This window comes from Sapajus apella, unplaced genomic scaffold, assembly GCF_009761245.1.
Source record: "Sapajus apella isolate SASKATOON/1434 unplaced genomic scaffold, GSC_monkey_1.0 scaffold7, whole genome shotgun sequence".
Lineage (NCBI taxonomy): Eukaryota > Metazoa > Chordata > Mammalia > Primates > Cebidae > Sapajus > Sapajus apella.
Window position 1 is genome coordinate 18986398 of NW_022436947.1, and position 26207 is coordinate 19012604.

Consider the following 26207-nt stretch of genomic DNA (forward strand, 5'->3'; position numbering starts at 1 on the left):
CATTTTGTTTGTGTTTTCATTTAAACATTGAGCATATTGAGCAACATCTCTGTCATTTCTTGTTTCTGGATTTGTTTCTGTTGCTGAATATCTCCAAGTTAATGTTCCATTGCAAGACTCAATTTTTTACTGAATGCCAGACATAGTTTATTTTACATTGTTGATTATTAGATTTTGATGTTTTCCTTTCAGGACCATTGGGTTTTGTTCTAACAGGCAATTGTTTGTGGATTACATCGATTCTCTTAAGGCTTGTTTTCCTTTCACCTCCCTCTTTTCCTTCTGGGACTCCAAATACACACATATTAGACCATTTGATCACCACCTGTCACTTACATTCTGTTTTTTTTCTCAGTCTTTTTTTCTTTTTATGCTTCATTTTGTTTAGTTTCTCTGCAATGAGGAAGGAAGAAAATATTTAAAGAAATAGTGACCAAAATGTTCCCATATTTTGATAAAAATTATAAATACACAGATAAGTAAAGTTCAACAAACCCCAAGTCAAAAACAAATAAAAAAATCACAAAGAAAATGACACTAGAACCATCATAATTGTCTTGCTAAAAAACAATAAGAGAATTAAAAATAATGGGAAAAAGGAACAATATACATAGAATAACTAAGATAAACATCAAACTTCTAATCAGAAACAGTTTAAGCTAGCAGAAAATGGAACAACATCATTAACGTGCTGATAGAAAACAAACCAACCTATAATTTTATGTACAGTACAATATCTTTCCAAAGACAGTATCTTTTTAATACCTTTCTGGACACCTTTCTAGTAAGTGAAGATTAAATATAGATTTTCTGGTCAAATGAAAGCTAATACAATTCACTGCCATAGGAATATTTAGAAAATTTCTCAAGCAGAAGGAAAATGAAATCAGTTGAAAATATGGATTGAATTAAAGAAACAAAGAACATTACCAATGGTAGAATGTAAACAAATATAAAAATCATCATATCTTATTTTAAAACTTTTCTTTATGGCTGGGCACAGTGGCTCATGCCTGTAATCTCAGCACACTGGGAGCCCAGGGCAGGTGAATTGCTTGAGCTCAGGAGTTTGAGACCAGCCTGGGAAAAATGGTGAAGTCCCATCTCTACAAAAAAATACAACATTAGCTGGGCTTAGTAGTGCATGCCTGGTATCCCAGCTGCTTGGGAGGCTGAGGATTGCTTGAGTCTGGGAGGTTGAGGCTGCAGTGAACTGTGTTTGTGCCACTGCATTCTAGCCTGGGTGACAAAGTGAGTTAACCGTCTCCAAAAGAAAAATTCTTTAAAAAATAATTGATAGTTTCAAATGAAACAAGTATTATGATATTCATAACACAGGTAGAAATAAAACTTATGCAACCAATAACGATGAACAGGAGAAGAGGAATAGAAACGTAGTTTTGTAAGGTTCTTTTATTATGCCTGAAATGGTATGACATTACTTGATAGTTGACTATAATAAGATAAAGATGCATGTGATAACCTAGAACAATCACTGAAAACAAGGTTCTAGAGCTCATAAGCCAATAATGGAACTAAAATTTCATACTAAGAAATACATAGTGCAAGCCAAAATACAAGAAAAAGTGCATAAAAAGGTACAAAGTATAAATAAAACAAGAACACAAACAGCAACATGGTAGCTTTAAATTTAGCTATATCAATATATATCATTAATGACCTAAAAACTCCAGGATGGCCTATACAACGAATCACAAAACAATTCTTGATAAACTTAAAAGTTTGAAATCATACAGTATGTATTCTAACTGTAATAAAATTGCCCTAGAAGTTTTTATAGAAAGATATTTGGAAAATTTCCACATATTTGGAAGATATTCAGTGTATTTTTGAATAACTGATGGGTTAAGAAGAAATCATAGGAAAATTAGAAGATATTTTAATAGAAGAAAAATTTAAAGTATAGTTTATCAAAATGTGTGGGCTATAGATAAATTAGTAATTAGAAGGAAATTTACAGCATTTAATTCTTTTATTAGAGAAGACAGTTTTAAAATTAGTAATTTGTGCTTCCACCATATGAAGCTAGAAAATTAAAGAGAAATAAACTCAAAAACAAGTAGAAAGAAATAAATAATAAAGATACCATTAAAATTAATGAAATCAAAACAGGAAAAGAATAGACAAAATCAATGAAACCAAAACCTGGTTCTCTGAAAAATATCAATAATTTTGATTAACATCTCTGAATAAAAAAAAGAGAGAAGACACTATTTACTAAGAAGGAATACAAGGGGCCATCACTGTATCTTACAAATATTAAAAGGATAAAGGAATATTATGAATAGGTCAATAAATTTGGCAATCTTGATGAACTAGATAAATTTTCAAAGGGCACAAATTGCCAAAATCAGCTCAGGAAGAAATGAAAAACTTAAGTGTCAAGGTTCAAAATAAATTCCACTAATAGGCTTTTATTAGGAGAAATACCATATTTTATACAAATAATTTTTTATAGCAACTCCATTTATAATAGCCTGGAAACAACCTAAATGATCAGCAGAGGAATAAGCTGAAATGGAAATGAAAAAACTCTTCAGCAATAAACAGAAACTAACTACTGATACACACAAAATATGTATGAACCTCAAAAACATTATGCTGAGTGAAAGCTGACACAATGTAAAAGAGTACAACTGACCGTTAAACAACACGAGTTTGAACTGCACGAGTCCACTTATATTCATGGAATGCAAAACCCGCCTTTATGGGGGGCCACTTTTTTTTATATAGATGGGTGTCACAGGACTGACTGTGGGACTTGAGTATGCCCAGATTTTGACATATGCAAGGGTCTTAGAACCAAACCCCTGCATATACTGAGAGGTGACTGTTTAAAATTTCATTTATATGAAACTTTAGAAGAACCTAATTTATGCAGAAAGATCAGTAGTTGTGGAGACCAGAGGCTGATGAAATACTCTGCATCTTGATCATGGTAGTAATAACACAGATGTATGTATTCGTTAACAGTTACCAAACTATACAGTTTAAATGGGTGCATTTTGTTGTATATAAACTATTTCTTTATAAGTTGACTTTAGAAAAACAATAAAAGAAAATTTGGTAGGGATGCGTGTTGGGGGTGAGGAACATGGAAAGTTCTTTCATAAAAAGAATAAGGAATGAATGGATGCTGAGGTCTTTGCTACAGGCATAAGAAGGTGTCTGGCTAGGTTTTGAAATCAAAAGAAAAATCTGTTTTGGAGAAACAGATTTGAGGCCATCTGCATATAGATAGTACTTGAAATTTAGGACTAGATGAGATTACCTAAGCTCATCTAGGGACAAATGTAGATATGAAAGAGAATAGAGCCCAGGACAGAATCCTAAGGGTGAATAATATAAAAGTTGGCACAGGAAGAGGAACCTACAGAAAGGTAGGATAAAAAAAATTGAAGTTAGGATGCTGAGGGGCACTCTGTTTCCACAAAGAAGAGGTCCGCATTGCCAAGTACTTCTGACCTGATCTACAATGTATCCACTGAGTTTAGTTATTTAGGTCTCTAAATAGATGATGGGAACCCTAGGGTTAATGGTGACTTATTTGTTCATTTGCTTTTAGTAGGGAGGCGTGGCAGCATGTTTAAATGCTGATAAGAATAAAGCAATAGGGAAGGACAGTGAAGGGATGGGATCTGGAGACAATGTGGAGAGATTAGCCTTAGATAAGAAGAGGAACATTCTTTCTATTTTATCAGGATTGAAGGTGGAAGGAATAGGTGGGGATGCATTTGGGTTAGTGCATTTGATGCCAGAAAGTTGAGAGGACGCAAAAAATCTACTGAGGCCTCTTCCAAATCTGAGATGCTATATTTGTGCTCTGCAGGGCACTATGCAGATTGGAGAATGGGCAGAGAGAACAGCTTAAATTCTTTCCAACTAATAGTCTTTCTATTGGTCTGATTCTGTAACAGGGATGATCGACATTTTACATGGAATGGGTTTAAGGCTCCTTGCTTTGGGACATCACACACCTTTTATGGTGAGAGATGTTTATTTTGCTTATTTGTTTGGAAAACACATCTCACTCTTTAGGAATTAAAAAGAGCTGGTGGACTAACTTGAGATGCGTATGTTTGTTTTCAGCACATTGGCATGGCTCATAACTACAGGAATAGCAGTCAGGCTGTGCAAGCTGTCCGTGATGCTGGCTATGAAATATCTCTAGGTTTGATGCCTAAGTCAATAGGGCCCTTAACATTTGTGTTCACAGGAACTGGTAATGTTTCTAAGGTAAATTTTACCTGACTTCCTTCTGTAAACAATCCAACACTCTGAAACTAACCCTAACGATGTGGGCAGGCATTTTGTGGGTATTTCAAATGGACTGAATGAAATTTTGGTACTTTTCTTACCAACGTTTTTTTCTCATAGTGAAAAGTAGTAATGATCCAAATATGTGTATATGTGTATATGTACGTGTGTGTATATATATATGTGTGTGTGTGTGTGTGTGTATGTATATATGTGTGTGTATACACACATACATAGACACATGTAGTTTTTAGTTGATAGCTAGGTATCTGAGTCTTGGAATACTTTTTCTTTCTTTGTTTTTCTTTTTTTAAAAGAGATAATTCAGCTGGGTGCAGTGGCTCATACCTGTAATCCCAACACTTTGGGAGGCCAAGGCAGGTGGATCACCTGAGGTCAGGAGTTCGAGACCAGCCTGGCCAATATGGTAAAACCCCATCTCTACCAAAATTGCAAAAATTAGCCAGGCATGGTGGTGCACACCTGTAATCCCAGCTACTAAGGAGGCTGAGGCAGGAGAATCACTTGAACCTGGGAGGCGGAGGTTGCAGTGAGTCAAGATCACACCACTGCACTCCATCCTGGGTGACAGAGCGAGACTCCGTTTCAAAAAAATAAATAAATAAATAAATAAAAGAGATAATTCATTGTTAATAGCAAAAAGGTCTGTTCTGAGTGTGATCTGTTTTACCTTCATTACCAATATGTCCAAGAGTTTAAAAGTGACCTCATGATGTCCATTTTTCAAGACTACTCAGAGTTTTGCAAACAAGATATTAAGAAGATTCATTTATAAGACTGGAATTCATACTTTCTTCCTTCTCTGGTGGTTTTAAGAATATATTTGTAATCTCCTATAGAAACCTGTAATTGTAGAACATTTCCTTCTTCAAAGAAAATATTTTACAAAAAGAGTATCATTATTCATATTATATTGTGAGGTAAGCATCCAATTATTTCCTTTGTAGAAAATATAGTTTTCCCATTTGAAATAATTTCTACAATGGATTTAAAATAAATGGAAATATTTTATTGTGCCCTCATTTCTAAATACTCTGATCAATTCTCTGAGTGACTTAAATAAAAAAGAAAAAACATTAAAGCCCCTTCTAATGTGTGCCGTTCAAAGATTAATAAAAGCTAGCTATCAGACTGCTTGCAAGCAGCTCATCTCTATTTCTATGTTGCAATTCTGGTTGTAGGGAAGGCAAGTGGAGCTATATAATTGCTGGAAAAATGATCAGAATCTTTGTAGAAAACCATGTTGGTTCTTTTTCTATTGATTTTTTTGATTTTTATTCACTTGTTATTTGTAGGGAGCCCAGGCAATCTTTAATGAGCTACCTTGTGAATATGTGGAACCCCATGAATTAAAAGAAGTTTCCCAAACTGGAGGTAAAGGACAGGGGATGACTAACTTTTAATGTTTTTAACAGTCTTTGTGTTATAATATTTTATCACCATAAATTTTTTGTCACCCACTTTACTAATTTCTTTCTCCTTTGCAAGACCTCAGAAAAGTGTACGGGACTGTGTTAAGTCGCCATCATCATCTTGTCAGGAAAACAGATGGTGTGTATGATCCTGCAGAGTATGACAAACATCCTGAGCGCTACATAAGTCGTTTTAATACTGATGTGAGTATGGTATTCAGCTTTTAAGTTGGTTGCTTATGATACAGTGTAGGAAGGCTGTTTTCAAAAAGAGAAATTATGAATGGTACATTGGCTTTCAGTTTTCCTGTTGTAAGTTCTTTGGGTATCATGAGTTAGCCTTTGGAGCTGTTGTCTTTTAGGGGAATTTTAGTGCTTTTTGTGGTTTCTGTGGACATACTCTTTGTTTCACTGTCTCCATTTCTGCCTCAGGTCTACATGTGCCCAATAGCTCTAAGCCATTTCCTGTGGGTTACTGTTTTCTGTATTTATCCCGGACTAGTTAGCACTGTGAGCAGAGCACAGTGCATATGAGGTTTGGTCACAGGTCTCAAGATGGCCACAAATTACAACCATAATCTCAGCCAGCAATCTTGAAATGCATGCCATTGATTCAGGTGGTGAGGGTGACATAGTGTGCCTGTATAAGTGCAGACCATCCCCACTGTATGAAAAAGTTAGTACTTACAAATCAAATCCTTTGATGGGACACACTGGCCTTATCTTAAAATAAATAAAATATATTTGTGTGTTCTGTAGTAATTGGCCATGCAACAATCTTCCCCCAGATAAACTAACCAACCAAGAAATAAATTTTTAAAAATGCATGCATTTATTGTGAAAAGGAATTCTTTAAATAATTTTAAATATGTTTGACCAATGTAGCATTTTTAGATTTTGGTAGGAAGTTTAGCCCTTATGTCATGCACATCATGTTAGAAGAATTTTTACCTTCAGTTTGAGATGTTTGAAGAAGAAAAATTATGAACATAGTTTCAAACTGAAAAATTTTGAATCTAGGAAATCTTTATTCCTTCTCATTTCTCCAGTCACAGAAGTATTGGTGATTGGATGCATCCTAAAACTGATAATGAGCTAGTTACCATGTATGCATGTGTGTAGCACATTTCTCCATGGAGCTTACAGATGTTATCTGATTTAATCTTCACAGCATTCCTTTGAGGAATGGGGTGTGTATTATCCCCATCTGGCAGGTAAGAAAAATAGAGCCCAGAGAAGTTGAGGGAGCATGATTTAGGTCATACCCTACAGGTAGTAGAGCTGGAAATAGAATTTTAGGTCCACTGTTTTGTGTGTGTGTGTTTTTTGTCCTTTTTCTTTGGCATGCAGTACATTATAGAATGAACATATTAATATATTTATGGTCATATATTTCCCTGTCATGGCGTAATTCTACACTGAAATCTGAGGGTAGAATTATTATTTTTACCTCAAAATATGGACACCGACCTGGACAATAAGAAAATCAATTAGAAGTTATATTTAATTATTTCTCATAGACTTTACTGATAGCTCTCTTTTCAATATACTGTATTAAAATGGGTTATTTTCTATTTTCCTGAACCTGGAACTTGCATTACAGATTGCACCCTATACAACTTGCTTAATTAATGGAATCTACTGGGAACAAAACACTCCTCGCCTCCTAACTCGCCAAGATGCTCAGAGTCTCCTGGTTCCAGGCAAGTTCTCAGCTGCTGGTGTGGAAGGCTGCCCTGCACTACCACACAAGTAAGCACTCTACTTCAGCAACGACGGCAGTTTTTACCAGCTGCTTCCATTATTAGAGGATCAAAGAATGTGATGTCCCCTCATATCATAGGACTTGATTTCTAATGACTACGTCTCTGCCTTATCTTTCTTGACCTCTTGGCAGTACTCGACATTGTTAACCATCCCTCCTTCTTTTTTAAAAATTTTATGTATTTATTTTTAGAGATGGGGTCTTGTTTTGTTTCCCAGGCTGGTGTAAATCTCTAGGCCCTAAGCAGACCTCATGTTTTGGCCTCCCAAGGTGCTAGGATTACAGGCACGAGCCACCAGGCCCAGCCCATCCCCACTTCTTGAAACACTCTTCATTTGATTTCTGTGATGCTGCATGCAGCTCTGAAACCCTCTCCCCAGAGAAATCTTCTCTTGCATCTCCACTCCCATCTCTATCTCTAGTTTGTTACTCTTTTTTGTTTTGAAGTTTCTCATTTATTTTCTCGTGTTTATGATTTTTCTCCCTCTTCCTAGAACTTAATCTCCTTAAGTATCGGGGGTTTGTTTATCTGGGCCACAAGCACCTAGTGATGTATAATGGGCATTAAATAATTGTTAAATATTGAATGAATTAATTAATCAACAAATATTTGTGGAGGAGTAAAAGATATGTTTGCTTTTCTAGGCATGTAACTGGCATCCAGTAAATGCCAAGGGAATGCTAGGAGCAACAACATCACCGGGGTTTAGAAGAAAGCAGAAGCTGGGCTCAGCAAACCTTAAAGGGAAAAGTGAGGAGAACAAGAATTCCAAGTGAAAGGATTGGTGCTTAATAAATACGGAGGCAACAAAGCATATATAGGAAGCTAAATGTGACAGTCTAGCTCTACTGTGGTAATTGGAGATTGTGCAGAAAAATTGTAGTCAACCCTTTTGAATGCTGGACTGAGACTGTTGTTCATAATTCTAGAGGTTTCTGTGTAATCACATGTAAAACTATGCAATACTAAACAGGGTGGAGGTAGCATAGCTGAACTTTTCTGAGTTATTTAGAGATAGCTAACTACTTTAACTTTAGTCTATTAATGAGCTCCCTAGGAAAGCGATTTTCTGCTTTTTTCTCTTTTCTTTCTTTTTTTCTTGTGGAGATTAAAAGTCATATTGGGAAGAGTTTCTGTATCACAGAACAGTGCAAAAGAATGAGATATAGAAAAAATGCCCAAGAGCCTGGAAAATATTTGGCATCCACATTGAAAATTGTTCCAAAGTTCTCTCTTTTTTAGTCTTACTGGAGACTTCAGAATTCCATCCTCTCATCTAAGTATTGATGTTATTTTCAGACTTGTGGCAATATGTGACATTTCAGCTGACACAGGAGGGTCTATAGAGTTTATGACTGAGTGTACAACAATAGAGCGTCCTTTTTGCATGTATGATGCAGACCAGCATATTATTCATGACAGGTGAGTTTGCTAAAGTTGTTTTATGGTACTCATCACTTAGTTACATTGATGTACTACTCTAAAATTCTCAATATTTTACGTTTTCATGAAGCTATGAAAATTTGGAGAGAAATAAACATACAAAAATTTGGTAAAAAATTGCAAATTTGAGCACTTAAATATATATAGTATGTGAGTGTGTGTGTGTGTGTGTGTGTGTGTGTGTGTGTGTATATAATATTTAAATGGGAGACAGGTTGCTGAAGAAGGAAAATGTTTTGTTTGAAACGTTTTGTTTATTTTCTCATATACTTTTATACAAAATTACAAATGATAATGAAGCAAATATAATGGAGTAGACATCGAGAAAGGTCAGAACTTACGAGTAATGTTTTGTGTTTCTAAATAAACAATATTGCTTTTCTTAGCGTTGAAGGCTCTGGGATCCTGATGTGTTCTATTGACAATTTGCCAGCACAGCTCCCAATTGAAGCCACGGAGTGCTTTGGAGACATGCTTTACCCTTATGTTGAAGAAATGGTAAGCAGACTGGTAATATCAGTAACAACTCTGTGGCTTTAAATAGAATAATGGAGTCATTCTGTGAATGTTCTGGTCTTCTAAGAAATCTGTTGTGAAATGAAATGCCAGCCCTTCCCTGAAATACTTACTGATACTATTTTATTTGACATATTCTGCTTACTTATGTCTTGGGGGTTATGATAATATCACTGTCTTCATGCTTCATTACAATTACATCACTCTCCCATTATAGGTATTTTATTAAGAACGCTCATGAGATAAAACATGCTTTATTTTTGATTCTTTGCTGTCTAGGTCAGTTCATGTTGGGAGACTCTTATTGTGCCATAATAACCAGATCTGGAAAATTCGAAATATAGAACATTTTATTGGGTTCTGGTCACTAATGGTTAGTTAAGTGACAGCTTATGTTGAGGTCATGTATTTTTCTTCTGTGATCAGTGATTAGCTAATGAAATACCATGTTATCTATATTCCATTTTCTTTATCCAAGAAAATTATTTTTTATTTCAGTTTTTATCCTAAGCATTCATAGCCATCCTGCTTTATTTTTATTCCAGACTGTCTGCCTCTGCCAGTGATTCTAATATAAAGAATGGCTCTTGTTCTTTTCATCTGTATCTTCATTCATAAGCTCTCACACTATTAATAGAACAATAGTTAGTGGGGCAAGAATAAATGAAATTTTCAGTCTGTGATCATCTTTTCTTTCAAATAGTATTCCATTTGGACCTTTCTTTTTCCTATTGGAATATATCAACAAGGAGATGTAGCAGGCTTGAGAAAATGCAGGCAGCAGGCACTGTCACAGTTAGACATGATATTGCACCTACTATGTACAGGAAGTGTTCAAAGTACTAAATATATTTTAATTTTAAGTACTCATGAGAACCATATTAGGTAAGTACCATCATTAAACCCATTTTACATATTATAAAACAAATACAGGGGAGTTAAGGATGAGAAGTGTTGCTTATGCAGTTAGTGCTGGATCGTCTTTGTGTCTGGAGTTGGTGCTGAGGGATTAAAGAAGCAGGGGAAGGAGAGTACAAATGCTAGACTTTTCTGGAGACATCAACTTGCTTTATGGCCTTGAGCAGGACACTCACTTCCTTTCTGACCCTTAGATATTTTATCAGTATCATGAGGTGCTTGCAATGAATACAGAATCTTAACAGTTTCTCCAGTTCTAAAATTCTGTAATAGTAAATGTTTAAGTGGCCAAACTGTATGTATATAAAAAATGCAGTAGTGTATTTACCAAGATGTTTGCCATTTTTGATACTCTTCATTCATTTCCCGTTGGCATCATTTCCCTGCAGACTGAATAACATAATTTATCACTGCTTATAATACAAGTTTGCTAGTGACAGATTTTCTTAGTTGTCCTGTATCTGAAAATGACTTAATATTGTCTATTCTGCTAATCAGACTTTTCTGTGCATTTTTCATTTCTGATGTTTTATTTTCAGCTCTAAAATTTCCATTGGGTTCTTTTAAAAAAAATTTTGTTTTGGTATTTTCTGTTTCTCTGCAGAGAGTTTCTATCTTTTCATTAGTTATGGGTGTTTTTTTTTTTTTTTTAATACATGAAACATAGTTATAAAAACCATTTTACAATCTTAAATCTCATACTTCCAACTTTCTGGGTCAACTTGGGGTTGAACTTTATTAATTCTCTTTTCCCTTGAGAATGGGTCATAGTCTTCTGGTTTTCATAAATGTAATAATTTTGGATTGTGGCCTGGATGATGTGGATATTATGTACATTTATCAAATGCATTTTCTGTATTCATTGAGAAGATTATTTTTTCCTTTGCTCTGTTAATATGTGAATTGTGTCAGTTGGTTTTCAAATATCAAACTAATTTCACATTCTTAAGATAAATCACACTTTGTTGTATGTTAATCTTTTATTCATGACTAGGTTCAGATTGCTAAGTAATATACCAAAATATATTAATCTATTTTACCATTGGTAGACATTTGGGATTGTTCTCTTTTTGGGGCTTTTACTAATAATTCTACTATAAAGATTTTTTGACATGTCTTTCAGTGTGTATATATATATACATATACATTCAGATGGCAAGAGAAAGAAAGAAAGAGCATTCAAATAGGAAGAGAGGAAGTCAAATTATCCCTTTATGCAGATGACATGATTCTATGTCTAGACAACTCCATAGTCTTAGCCCAAAAGCTCCTTAAGCTGATAATTTCAGCAAAATTTCAGGATACAAAATCAACATACAAAAATTATTAGCATTCCAATACACCAACAATCGTCATCTGAAATTTTATTTATTTGAGTCTTTTCTCCTTAGGCAGACTAGGGGTTGATTTTGTTTACCTTCTCAAACAAACTCTTCATTTCATTTATCTTTTGTATTTTTAAAGTCTCTATTTTGATTATGTCCTGTCTAACCATCATTATTTCTTTATGTCTACTAATTTTGGGTTTAGTTTGTTCTTGTTTATCTTGTTCCTTGAGGTGCAACATTAGGTTATTTGAGATCTTTGTTCTTTTTTGAGATAAGCATTTAAACATTGCTATAAACTTCCTTCTGAGTACTGCTTTTGCTGTATCCCATAGGTTTTGGTATGTTGTGCTTTTATTTTCATTTGTCTCTAGAAATTTTTAATTTTCCCTTTTAATTTCTCTATTAACTCATTAACTGATCAGGAGTATGTTGTTTAATTTGCATGTGTTTGTAGTTTCCAGTTTCTCTTGTTGTTGATTTCTAGTTTCATACCATTGTGATAGAAAACAATACTTTATATGATTTCAATGTTTTTGAATTTGTTAAGACTTATTCTGTGGCCTGCCGTATAGCCTATTCTGGAGAATGTGCTATATGTATTAGAGAAGAATCCGTATTCTGGTGCTGCTGGATAAAAAGTTCTGTATTTATCTATTAGGTCTATTTTGTCTAAAGTGCAGATCAATTCCAGTATTTTCTTATTAATTTCTTTCTGGTTATCTTTCCATTTTTGATAAAGGGGGGTATTGAAATCTCCTACTATTATTGTTTTGCTATTTTTACCTTTATGTTGATCAATATTTGCTTTATATGTTTAGGTGTTCAAATGTTGTGTGCACATGTATTTATAGTTGCTTTGTCTTCTTAATGACTTGAGCTCTTTAATAATGACTTCTTTGTCTCTTGTGAGAGTTTTTGAGTTTAACTCTTTTCTATCTGGAATAAACATTGCCCCTGGCCTCTGTTGGCTATTATTTGATTTGCATGAAATACCTTCGTTCATCCCTTCTGAGGTATGAAAGCCTATGTGCATCCTTAGGGTGCAAGTGTGTCTCTTGTGGGCAGCGCATAGTTAGAGCTTATTTGTTTTCCTCCTTTCAACTTTTGTTTTAGGTTCAGTGGCTACATGTGCAGTTTTGTTACATGGGCAAATTGCATGTCACTGGGATTTGGAGTAAAAATGAATTCATCACTCAAGTAGTAAGCATATTACCCAATAGGTAGTTTTTCAATCCTCACCCTCCTCCCAGCCTGCACCCTCAAATACACGCTGGTTTCTGTTCCCTTCTTTGTATCCATGTGTACTCAGTGTTTAGCTCCCACTTGTAATTGAGAACATGTGGTATTTGGTTTTCTGTTTCTAAATTAATTTGCTTAGGATAATGGCCTTCAGCTGCATCCACATTGCTGCAAAGGACATGATTTCATTGCTTTGTTTGTTTGTTTGCTTTGCTGTTTTGTGAGAGAGTCTTGCTTTGTCACCCAGGCTGGAATGTAGTGGCACCATCTCAGCTCACAAACCTCTGCCTCCTGGGTTCATGCAATTCTCTTGCCTCAGCTTCCCAAGTAGCTGTGATTATAGGTGCCTGCCACCATGCCTGGCTAATTTTTATATTTTTAATAGAGGCAGGGTTTCACCATGATGGCCAGGCAGGTCTTGAACTCCTAACTTCAGGTGATCTGATCACCTTGGTCTCTCAAATTGCTGGAATTACAGCTGTGAGCCACTGTGCCTGGCCTATTTCATTCTTTATTGTGGCTACATAGTATTCCCTGGTATATATGTACCACACTTTCTTTATCCAATCTACCCCTGATGAGTATCTAGATTAGTTCCATATCTTCGCTATTGTGAATAGTAGAGCTTTGTTTTTTTAACCCATTCAGCCATGCTGTGTTTTAATTGGACAATTTCATCTTTTTTAAAAAAATTTATTTATTTTACTTTAGGTACATACTATATCTGGCATTTCTCCCCATGTTATCCCTCCCCACCCTCCCCTCCCTCCCCACATCCTGCTGTCTCTCCCCTACCCCCCCCAACTGCCCCCGGTGTGCGATGCTCGTCTCTGAGTCTACTTGTTCTTGTTCTTGTTCAACACCCACCTATGAGTGAGAACATATGGTGTTTGGTTTTCTGTTCTTGTGTCAGTTTGCTGAGAATGATGGTTTCCAGATTCATCCAAGTCCCTACAAAGGACATGAACTCATCATTTTTTATGGCTGTGTAGTATTCCATGGTGTATATGTACCACATTTTCTTTGTCCAGTCTATCATTGATGGGCATTTGGGTTGGTTCCAGGTCTTTGCTATTGTACACATGGCTGCAAAGAACATACGTGTTCATGTGTCTTTATAGTAGAATGATTTATAGTTCTTTAGGTATATACCCAGTGATGGGATTGCTGGGTCAAATGGAATTTCTAATTGTGGATCATTAGTAATTAGGATATGTTAAGGACTTAACTACTGCCATTTTGTTAATTGTTTTCTGATCGTTTTATAGCTTATTTGTTTTTTCTTCCTCTCCTGTTTATCATTGTGATTTAGTGATTTCCTTTAGTGCTAAATTTTTGTTCTTTTATCTTTATCATTGTATATCTGCTTTAGTATTTTGCTTTGTGGTTACCACAAGGCTTACATAAAACATAGTTATAATAGACTACTTTATACTAATAACATCTTAAATTCAGTTGCATGCAAAAACTCTAGACTTCTACCCTCCTGCCAGCATGTGTGTATATATGCATATAGCATATATATATAATTTTATATTCGTATGTACATATATATATATTTCTTTTTTACCTTTCTGAATTGGGTGCAACCAGTTAATATTTTTTAATGTCACAATTTACATCTTTTAAAATTACTTATTTCTTAATACTTTATTGTAGCAATCATTATTTTTGACTGTTTTGAATTTTAACCTTCATCCTAGGGTTATGTATACATATAATTTGCAGAGTGCCATAGCAATATTGGGGTATTCTGGATTTGATTATATATCTACCTTTACCAGTTAATTTTGTACTTTTACATGTTTTCATATTAGTAATGTTCTTTTTTTCTACTTGAAAAACTTCCTTAAACATTTTTATAGAGCAGCTCTAGTAGTGAGGAATTCCCTAAACTTTTTCTTTTCTGGGAAAGAGTTTATTTTTTCTTTTCTTCTGAAGGAGTGCTTTGCTGTGTATAACATTTTTGACTGACAGTTTTCTGTGCATTAGCACTTTGAAGAGATCATCCCATTCTCTCCTGGCCTGCAGGATTTCTACTGAGAAATCTGCTGATAGTCTAATGGAGATGCCCTTACATGTAACATGATATTTTTATCTTGCTACTTTTAATATACATTTGTCTTTCGTTTTGACAGCTGATTATAATGTGCCTCAGAGGGGACATCTTTGGGTTGACTCTGTTTGAAGATTGTTGAGCTTCATGTATCTGGATATTTATGTCTTCCAAGACTTGAAACATGTTATTTTTCATTTATCAAAAATTTATATTTATTTATTTTAAAGGTTTTTTGTTTTTTTAAAAAAAATCTATATTGTTCTTTTATTTTTTGAACATATTAATCACAATTTAGACTTATATTTGTGAAATCCAATACACTTCTTGGTTCTATTTATGTTCCCTGTTGTTTTCCTTGGTTTTTATGGTTTTCAGTAAATTCTTATTTTTCAATATATTTATTTATTTTTGGTTGAATACTAGACATTGCATATTCAAAATTTTAGAGACAATTAGAGGATGTTATGTGATTTTCCTCCAGATAATATATTCTTTGTTTTGGGTAGGGAAATAGACAAGGATAAAGGTTAGGAGAAATTCATCTAAATTCAGTTAGGATGAAGTAATTGAAATCTAGGTTTCAGTTCTTTGGAGAACTGACCTTTTACAAATGACCATTTATTTTAGAATGTATTATGCTTTAGATACATGAAAACAATTTTCTATTTATTTTAATACAATAAATAAATTCTGTTACCAGCACCTTCTAGGTACATTTTTCTTGTTCTTAGTTGGCTGAGTGAGCTAGATCTTAACCTATAGTTAGGGAGGAAAGATTGTCTCATTGGCCCTTCACTGTTCACCAGAAGCAGCAATGCTGATTTATATTCCCATCATTTCTTGACAGTATATTTAAGAATTGGGTCCCTTGAGAGGGATTAACTTATATGCCCATTACTTTTTGGCAGTGTATTCAAGAGTTGGATTCCTTGGGAGAAAAGAGGATGACTAGAAGGTTGCTGATATGTTAATATGAGACATCTTACTATTTGTGTTGTCTCTTTGACTCAATTTTGCAAGATAATGTGAAGAGAGTGTGAATGACTTTCAAGGTCTACTTGGTCAAGTCACTTTGGCTACTACTGTTGAAATGCTGATGTGCCTATACATATAGCTACTAATACTGATTTGAGGGAGACCCCTTACTGCAGAAGTGGTGGCCTTGCTGAGTGGAAAAGCCTCATTCTTTACTCCTAATAGAACAGATTGAACTTGTGGAATCGGGCACAGGCCCTTGAAGGGAGGACTGTAGCTCTAAAACTTGTGAAGATATTTGACAACATGCTTAATAGGATACATTTAACTGGTTGGAAAGGATAAGCTTTTTTGTGTTCACAGCAAGCAAAGATGATTGTAATCCAATATTAGTTTTAAAATTGGAACTTGTGCTGAAACATCGCTCCTGAGGGCAGAGTTGATTGCTTGTAGAAGACTTCTATTACCAATCTCGGTGATCCTTAGAAAACTATTTCTTAAATTATTTTTCCCCTGATTAATATTTTAATATGGATACAAGCACCAAGAGGCCTTCTTTGTGGTGTCATTTGTCTCTTATAAATCTCATTTTTCTTTCAGATATTATCAGATGCGACACAGCCTCTTGAAAGTCAAAATTTTTCTCCTGTGGTGAGAGATGTAAGTTACGAGAATATCTTTTTCATAAATGTATTTTTTCTACTACCATTTTTGCTCTCCTCTCTCTGTCTTTCTCCCTCTCTCCATCTTTGCCATTCTGTCTCTTCTCTGTCAGTCATGAGACCATGTTTGTAGGACTAAAATGTAAATACTAAAATGTCTTGTGTCATATGCATTTAGGCAGTGATTACATCCAACGGTACATTACCTGATAAATATAAATATATCCAGAAACTCCGGGAAAGCAGGTAAGTATTGATCACATTCTCTTGTTTTATATATTTATTCTTACCTGGGAATTGATGAGTGTTTTTAATGCTTTAATGAGCGTTCTTAATATTAGGTTTGTGCAATATATAAATTTTGATAATGTTTGAAAATGTAGGAAATCCAAACTAAGTGGCCGGCTGAAACCACTGTGGCTGTTTCCCCCTAAACAGTAGTATAGCATAATTTTGGCTTTCTAATATCCTATGTAGATGTGTGGGTAAGCAAGCAAAAATCCAAAAGGATTGTCCTTCAGGTAGCTTCTTGTTCTTTCTCCAGCTTTTATGCATGGTCATGCCTCGGTTATTTTCTCAAAAGGAAAATAAGCACACTAACCTTTCCGTGGTGCTTTCAGTTTGGGTTTCAGTTGAGGGTTTGGATTCTCTTTTGTTTAATATAATGTTTAGGAAAGTGAATTCGTGGTTACAAATTAAGAGAGTAGTGAATAAACAATTGATGAAAATAAGAGGTAGTTTTCTCCAGGGATTCTTATTAGGGGGAAGATGCCAAAAAGTAATGTAGCAAATCTACTCAAGAGAACAGTTACCTTAGAAAGGTCTTTAGCTAAGGCCCTTGTTTCCTTAATTGATTTTACTATTTAAAGTTTGAAAACGTTGATTTTATTTTTTTGGAATGTTCCAGTCTCCTCCAGCTGATTGTCCTTGATCTATGTTTATATCTACTCTGCTGGTCTATTCACGTTAAAAAAGGGACCCATTGAAGTCTCAGGAGAAACCAGAGTTAGGGAAACAAAACAACACAACACAACTGTCTTACTGTCTTTTTCAGTGGTTCTACCTATAAGCAGTAAACAAAGAGATCTGCCCAGATCAAGCCTACTATACTTAGGACTTTTCCATATGTGCTGGTGTGATTATAGTTACTTTTACTTTATTTTTTTAAAGTTTTTTAATTTTTTTTGAGATAGAGTTTCACTCTTGTTGCCCAGGCTAAAGTGCAATGGCGTGGTCTTGGCTCACTGCAACTTCCAACTCCTGGGTTCAAGTGATTCTCCCACCTCAGCCTCCTAAGTAGCTGGGATTACAGGTGCCCACCACCACACCCAGCTAATTTTTATGTTTTTAGTAGAGACAGCGTTTCACTATGTTGGCCAGGCTGGTTCCAAACTCCTGACCCCAGGTGATCCACCCCCCATGGCCTCCCAAAGTGCTGGGATTACAGGCGTAAGCCACCACACCTGATCGATTATAGTTACTTTTGAATGTGTCAGTGAAATATTCTGGCATCAAACACTAAGTATTTAATTGTTTTTTTTTTTCTTTTTTAAGAGAAGCTAGCTCTATAACCCTATAGGAGAGTTTCTTACGGGTAAAACTTCATATGTTTGTTTTTCATAGCTCTGTTTTGATTCTCATTATCTGATGATCTTTTATATTACTGATACTAATGACATGTCCAACATGACTGATCGTGATGGTATCTTCTGTCTTATGTGTCATATTTCATGTAGCAGCAGGTTTACTTGGCTCCAGTTGCTAGGACTTGCTGCCCTCTTTCTCTGATGGAATCTTGTGCCAATATACTGATAGCAAAGGTTGCATTTTGAAAGCAAATTTACTGTGTATTGAACCCTGCCTTATTCTTCTGTTCTTTTCATTACTTAGCATAGTGATTATTAACCTGGAGTCTGGGGTCTGGGGATACTGATGGGCTGGACAGTATTAGAATCTAGAAGTGAGTGAGTGTTTTGAGTGTTTGGTATTTGGACATCAAAATATTGTTTTAATTATACAAACGATAGAAAATATTGTTAGACAGAATATATAATAACCAAATAATAGTGGCTCTCTTTGGGAGGTGAAATGGGAGAACAGTACTAGTTAAAGGAGACCTCTTCACATCAGTAGTATGTATGTTGGGGGTATAGAGGGACAGGATCTTTTATACTTATTTTTTTTAAATTTATTTAAAATTAATGAAAATGTTTGTGAGTTAACATTCGAGAGACATTAAAAGAGACTAAAGAGTCTAAATAACAGAGCGTACTTCAGTCCCGGGCACCAGACCTTTTCCATAGTTTTGTGTTGATATCGGAGAATTTGATTCAAAAAATATTTAATGAGTAAATTCCATATTTAAGACAAAATGTGCTGAACATTAATGGGTTTGTAAAGATGGGTAAGTCTTAGATGCTGCCTTTGAGGTCATAGTTAGTGGGAAAGAAAGTCATCTGTCCAGAAGATATTAATATAAATCCAGTAGAATAAACTGTTCAAGAATTAAAATAATATCTAACACTAGTCTTTGGTTTCTATATTTAACCCATGACATTTGTGATTCAAAGTCATGGTTTTGACTATTTTCAAGTGACCCTAAAGATATGTGACAAAACAATGATGAATAATAATAATCCCTTCCTCAAAGTGTTGTCTTCTGGGATTGTGGTGAGGAATAAATACAGCTTCTAAGATAAAGCCCCTAGCATGATTTTGAATCACATCTTCTGGAAGGATAAAATATGAGACCAAGTTACTCAATCATAAGTAAGCCAAGAAAAGGTCCAGCATCTGTACTTTATTAGTAATACTGGGGATTCATGAAATACATGTATACATCTCTAGGTATACATCTCAGAGATGTCAGGTCTATTGCTCTTCATTGGACAAAATGTAAAATAATTAAAGAAATATGTTGGTATAGGGGACTCATTCATATTGAGATTCTTATTTTAAGTAATGTGGAGAGAAATTGTTGCTTCATTATCTAGGTTTTAGTATGGTTAGAGGACAGCAAGATTCTGTTATTTAAAAACAATAAAATTTTAATTAGTCCCTTCTCTTCTTTTTACTTTATTTTATTTTAACAGAGAACGTGCTCAGTCACTTTCGATGGGCACCAGGAAAAAGGTTTTGGTTCTTGGATCTGGCTATGTATCTGAGCCCGTACTAGAATATTTATCAAGAGATGACAATATAGAAATAACAGTAGGTAAATATGCCCTAGTTTTTGAAGAAGAAAAATATATTTTATAACATGTTGATTTCTAAATTTTAGAAGACTACTTAGCTTTTAAAATTTGAAAGTCTATTTTTGGAGATGTTAAAATATATTTTACTTTGACATATCTAAAAATGTGACTTTTAATTCTTGAAATAGGCTCTGACATGAGGAATCAAATTGAACAGTTAAGGAAGAAATATAATATCAATCCTGTTAGCATAGACATTTGTAAACAAGAAGAGAAGCTGGGCTTCTTGGTGGAAAAACAGGATCTTGTTATCAGGTCAGTATCTGGCAAGAAATGAGTTTCATTTTTTTGTTGTTATTTCTTTTCTCTTATTTTTCTCTTACTTTTTCTTTCCTCCTCTCTTCATACTCTTTGTAAATAAACTTTTTAATTGAAGTATGGATCCAGAAGGTGCACAAATCATAAGTATATAGCTCAATGAACTTTCACAAAGTGAATACACTCTGTGACGATCATTCATATCAAGAAGCAGAATATTAATAATTCCCCAGAAGCCCTCCTGGTGCCTCACTTAACCCATCCTCTAAGGGTAAACACTATCCTGGTTTCTGACATATAGTTTTGCCTGCTTTCAAACTTCATATAATTGGAATCATTCAATGTGTCCTCATTCGTGGCTGCCTTCTTCCATTCAATGTTGTGATTATGAGAGTCATTTATGCTATTGTCTGAAATGATAGTTTATTCATTCTCATTGCAGTGTAGTATTTCATTATGTGAATATACCATTGTTACTTATTTGACTACTATGGATATTTAGGTTGTTTCTGGAGTTTGGCTATTATAAGTCACACTGCTATACACATTTCAGTATTTGACTTTTGGTGACCATTTCACCAAACAGTAATTACACTTTTCTGTTGGATATATCCTTAGAAGTGGGTTTGCAGGTCATAAGGTATTCATATTTCATATACTTTAGTGTCTGTTTTATCCTTTGGACTTATAAAACTAAAATGAAAAAGTAGATTATTTAGCCTTACTACAGTTTTAAGTCTCATCATAGCAACGAATCTTGAAATAGAGTGTAACTAACAAAAATGCAGATCTAACATCTAGATACAGAGTTACATGAGATTTACTGGATAACTAAATTTGGTTTTGACATGAGTACATATGAACACAAAGAAAGGAACAATAGACATCAGGGCCTGCCTGAGGGTAAAATGTGGGAGGAGGGTGAGGATCAAAAAACCACCTGTCGGGTACTATGCTTATTACCTAGATAATGAAATAATCTGTGCGCCATACTCCCATGACATACAGTTTACCTATATAACAAGCCTGCACATGTATCCCTGAACCTTAAAGTAGTTAATAAATAAATAAATACATTTGGTTTTGAGATGTCAAAGTGATGAGAATAGTCATTAATTCTTAGAATATAATTTCTCCAGATGAAAGGAAGAAAGTTATCTGTTTTCTCATAATGATTACCTAGTCGCTTTCACAGATCAGATTCAAATTGTGTCTTTGGAGGAAGTTCTGTGATGTTCTGCTTTGAAAAAAAAAAAAAAGCAAGGTTGGAAAACATGTAATGAAAGGCAGTTCTGTAGGCTGGCATTTTTACATTGTCTCTTGATATCTTTAAACACAGGCTCACTTCATGCACTTAAAATGTTACTCAATTTATAAAAAATTTATGGGCATTAATTTTTATTTAGAAAAATTGATTAATGATCAACTGACCCTCTCTGATACCAGTATGAAAAGAAATCCTGATTCAAAATAGAGTAATCTAGCCTTCTGAGTAGAACAATAATTTATTTTACCACACATAGGTACTTAAATATATCACTTTTTTATTCTTTTAAAAAAGTAAATAATATGATAAAATGCATTTGAAACACAATCTGAAATAAAATGTGACAATATAATGGACAAAGACATCAATCTATTTATATGTGCAAATTTTAAAATTTGGCAAGCAAGTGGACTTCGATAAAATTTGGCACTAGCAAAATCTGTTTTATATTTAATGTTTTCTTATTTAGTGTATTTTCTATGCTGAATAATAGTAATGCCATTAAACAGTGTTATCCTATAGTGTTCCTTAAATATACGTATGTATTTTTGAGACAAAGTCTCATTTTGTCACCCAGGCTGGAGTGCAGTAGCACAGTCTTGGCTCACTGCAACCTCCACCTCCCAGGCTCAAGTGATCCTCCCACCTCAACCACCCAGGTAGCTGTAACTACAGGCACATGCCACCATGCCTGGCTAAATTTAATATTTTTAGTATAGACGAGGTGTCACCATGTTGCCCAGGCTGGTCTCAAACTCCTGGACTCAAGCAATCCACCTATCTCAGCCTCTCAAAGTGCCATATTACAGGCATAAGCCAACATACCTGTCCAATTGTTTTATATTTTAAGTTAGGGAAAGAATGTTTTGATATAAACACAGTGATAGGGACTACAAAAAATGAGTAAAGAATATGTTTTACAAAAATTTTATAGTAATATGTAAAATTCTCATAGTTTTAATTTTTTTAATTTAACTTTTAACAATTCAATACAAAATAGTAATTGATTTCAATGTTTCTTTGAAAATTCCCTATGTATTTTGTGTATATTTTTCACAAGTGACATTTTCGACCTTTTGGAGTAATTGGGTTGGAGTCAACTTAAATAACTTTAAGAGTATGTCCCATTGAGTGCTTACTATATCACATTCAAGATGAATTATGAACTCTAATCCCTTTGTCTAAAAAGGTACCATCAAGTAAAGACCTACCATTATATTTCTTACCCTATTATTAGGCCAAAGTTTTAAAATATTATTAAATCTTAGTAAAATTTTGATTGAGCAAGTTTAATATGGAGAATGTGTTTTAAAAATTTCTACTTAACATTTAAGATGATGACATTGAAGATTTTCTATTAATATTTGATTCAAGTAGTTTTGCAAAGTATTTTGCTCAATGGTTTCTAAAAGTCTACCAAATTTGTTAGCAGTAATTCTTTTTGGATTAAAACTCCAAAAACACAGAGACCTGGAGCTCTTGATACTGACAATAGCAATACCTGATTCTATTGACCTGAGGAGGAATAAATGCCTGAAAAGTGGTTTTATTGTTTATTTTGTTTTTAGTGACCGAGAGAAAATATGAAATATGTAGAATGAATTTTACAAGTACAATGATACAGTGTGATATTGTTTATATTGATTTTTATTTTTTTTTGTTGGTATTGTAGACAGCTTTACCAAATAGGCAATAAGAAACAACTTAAATATTGTCATGTAATTGACAGGGTATTTTATTGTTCCTAGAATAGAATATGGATATACTCACTTATATAACACTCATATTTATGAAAATTTAATTTCTTATGATTATGCAGTCCCAGCACCAAATTATAATACCAAAGCCAAATTTGTTGAAAAGCCAATCAAAGCTTAGCTTTGAGTACAGCATCATCTGTTGTTTGCCATGTGGATTTTTAGCCATTTTTAGCCTTTACATTGACACCTGATACACTCCAGTCTCTGGAGTAGCTGGGACTACAGGCACGTGCCAACATGCTGGACTAGTTTTTGTATTTTTTGTAGAGATAAGGTTTCATCATGTTGCCCAGGCTGGTCTTGACTCCTGTGCCCAAGCAATCCACCTGCCTTTGGCCTCCCAAAGTGCTGGGATTACAGGCATGAGCCACAGCACCCATTGTCAATCCACTATTAATGGGCATGTCAGTTGATTCCATGTCTTTGTTACTGTGAATAGTGCTGTGATGAACATGTAAGTGCATGTGTCTTTTTGGTAGAATGATTTATTTCCTTTGAATAAATACCAGTAATGCAATTGCTAGGTCGAATGATAGTTCAACTCTTAGCTCTTTGAGAAATCTCTGAACTGCCCTCCATAGCAACTGAACTAATTTACATTCCCACCAACAGTGTATAAGTGTTCCCTTTTCTGAGAGAATAATTTAATCAGGACAGTACCTTAAGATTCAGCTTTAATACAATTCAAGTACATTGGAAGGTAGGGTTGAAAAAGGAAGTTTCTGATTAGTTTCTTCCTGTTTTTAAGCTTGTTGCCGTATGTATTGCACCCTCTTGTGGCCAAGGCTTGCATCACAAACAAAGTTAACATGATCACTGCAAGCTACATCACACCAGCATTAAAAGAATTGGAAAAAAGGTAAGTTTTAATCATTTTAAACAAACTGAGTGGATCCATGGCATTGTTTTTATTTTATATCCAAGTTTTTCTTTTCCCTCTTTCTACCTGCTGCAGTGTGGAAGATGCTGGCATCACAGTTATTGCTGAATTGGGATTGGACCCTGGTCTGGATCACATGTTAGCAATGGAAACAATAGATAAAGCCAAGGAAGTGGGAGCCACGGTGAGCCCAATTTGTACCCAAAGGGAAACATTAAAATGTCTAACTTCTTGTGTACAGAAATAATCTTTAACTCTGATTAAAGATGCTGCTATATTATAACTCATTCTTTGAATAGAAATTTTAAATAAAATCTTATAACTGCTGAAATACCCATATAGGAAAACAATGTCAAAGTCTTAGGTAGCAGCCAATTTTTGGAGAAACAGATGCTACTATAAAATTTTGGCTTGATACAAATTTTAGACTACCTCGAAGATTCTGTAATAAGGTTTGACTTTTAAAAGTGAGAAGGATCTTTGGGTATTAGCAGTCTGTTGATATGAAGTATCTTTTACATATAACAAGGTACTATTGGGTGTAAATGGCATGATTCAGATTAAGTGTTTTGGGTTTTTTGAATGTGTGTGTGTATATATGTGTGTATTCAAATCATATTTGCATATATGATTTATGCAAATATATGAATTTCATTTATGTATTTTCAAATTATAATGTGAATATTATAAAAATGCAAATATATAATTAAAATTTTAGATATGCAAATATGTAATCTGAATACAAAAATTAGTAGAACTGACCAAACAGAATTGAACTAATAGTTGAATTTTTAACTGAACAAAATGTTATTTAGAGGATTAAAAAAATATATATATATAGTCAACCGTTATTTAATCAAATGGCATGTGGCTTTAAGGATGTATTTTTGAAAGCCTTATAATTTTAAGAATGAAAAACTGTAGCAAGTTTACTCCATTCATATCATTGTCTTCAATTAATTACTTAGATATTTTCTAACATGTTGTGAATTCTTCCTTATTTGTGGTTTCTTTAATTTACAGATTGAATCATATATTTCCTACTGTGGTGGACTTCCTACCCCTGAATATTCAAACAATCCACTGAGATATAAATTTAGCTGGAGTCCAGTGGGAGTTTTGATGAACGTAATGCAGCCTGCCACCTATCTGCTCAATGGAAAGGTGAGGAATCTCATCCAGGCATAGTGATATCAACCTGCAATAATCACCTGAGACAGTCTAAATACTCCCTGATTCCAAACCCTTTAATAATGGCGATGCTGATTGTCTCTGTTCTCTCCTCTTGTGGTATTTCCCAGTGCATATTTTTCTTCTGTTTAGCACAGTCTCCTTGCTGTTCCCTCAAAGCCTGTGCTTATTCTGCCCCAGGCCTTCTTGCAAGTTGTTTCTGATACTCAAAAATTCACTTCTCTATATATGTAAACACTGGTTATCTCTTGATTTATTTCCACATGACAAACATTTTCTGAATGCCTGCTATGTGCTGGACTTGGGGCAAGTTTCTCGAGACTGTCACAAGAATGAAGTCCGTGACCTCAGAAAACTCACAGCTAGATTGGGAATGGGGTTTAGCTCTTGAAATGGAGGGTTTGGTGTGTTGGAGAAAGAAACTACAATTTCTTCCCCAGCTGCCATGTAATAGAACATAAGGACTCTCTGAGTTTAGTATTATTTTCATATTTTTACAATAAGAAAGCTGTGGCTCAGAGAGCGTGCATGTCCAAGGTTATTTGGCTGAGATTCAAACCCAGGTCTAACTCTGAAGGCTTTTTTTGTGCTTTGCCAGATTGCTTAATGGCTGGAAAGACAGACATGGGAATAAGTGACTATTATCTAATGGGAAAATTTCCAAAGTATGTTAGAAGTGCTTCAGAGGTACAGGTGGGAGGACAGTTTAATTGGTCTTGGTGAAGCGGTTGGGGGAAGGAGGGTGGGGAGAAGGAAAACTAATGAAGAAAGAGGATGTGCTTTGGCCTTGAAGGATAAGAAGGTGCCAGCTAGGCAGGGATGTTAGCATTCATGGTATGACAGGTCTATAAGGGGAGAACTCAGGTTAGGGAGTTAAGATAACAGCTACACTTAAAAACATGGCAAGTGGCACGGCCAGTATCCAAATCACATCTATCTAATAGTTTATGCTCATAGTTTGGAGAAAAATATAACGAGAC

The 26207-nt window shown here is 34.6% G+C and overlaps 1 protein-coding gene across 1 annotated transcript in view; it reads left to right on the forward strand.

The window, feature by feature from the left end:
* AASS (aminoadipate-semialdehyde synthase) overlaps positions 1-26207 on the forward strand; it is a 61217-nt gene that overhangs the window by 19824 nt on the left and 15186 nt on the right. Inside the window, exons 5-18 of the mRNA XM_032276156.1 lie at positions 3939-4006; positions 4111-4257; positions 5595-5673; positions 5788-5915; positions 7315-7463; positions 8777-8899; positions 9307-9418; positions 16556-16615; positions 16796-16863; positions 19710-19831; positions 20000-20126; positions 23905-24015; positions 24112-24220; positions 25060-25200. Coding sequence (XP_032132047.1) covers positions 3939-4006; positions 4111-4257; positions 5595-5673; positions 5788-5915; positions 7315-7463; positions 8777-8899; positions 9307-9418; positions 16556-16615; positions 16796-16863; positions 19710-19831; positions 20000-20126; positions 23905-24015; positions 24112-24220; positions 25060-25200 — 1544 coding nt within the window. The remainder of the gene's footprint in view (positions 1-3938; positions 4007-4110; positions 4258-5594; positions 5674-5787; positions 5916-7314; positions 7464-8776; positions 8900-9306; positions 9419-16555; positions 16616-16795; positions 16864-19709; positions 19832-19999; positions 20127-23904; positions 24016-24111; positions 24221-25059; positions 25201-26207) is intronic.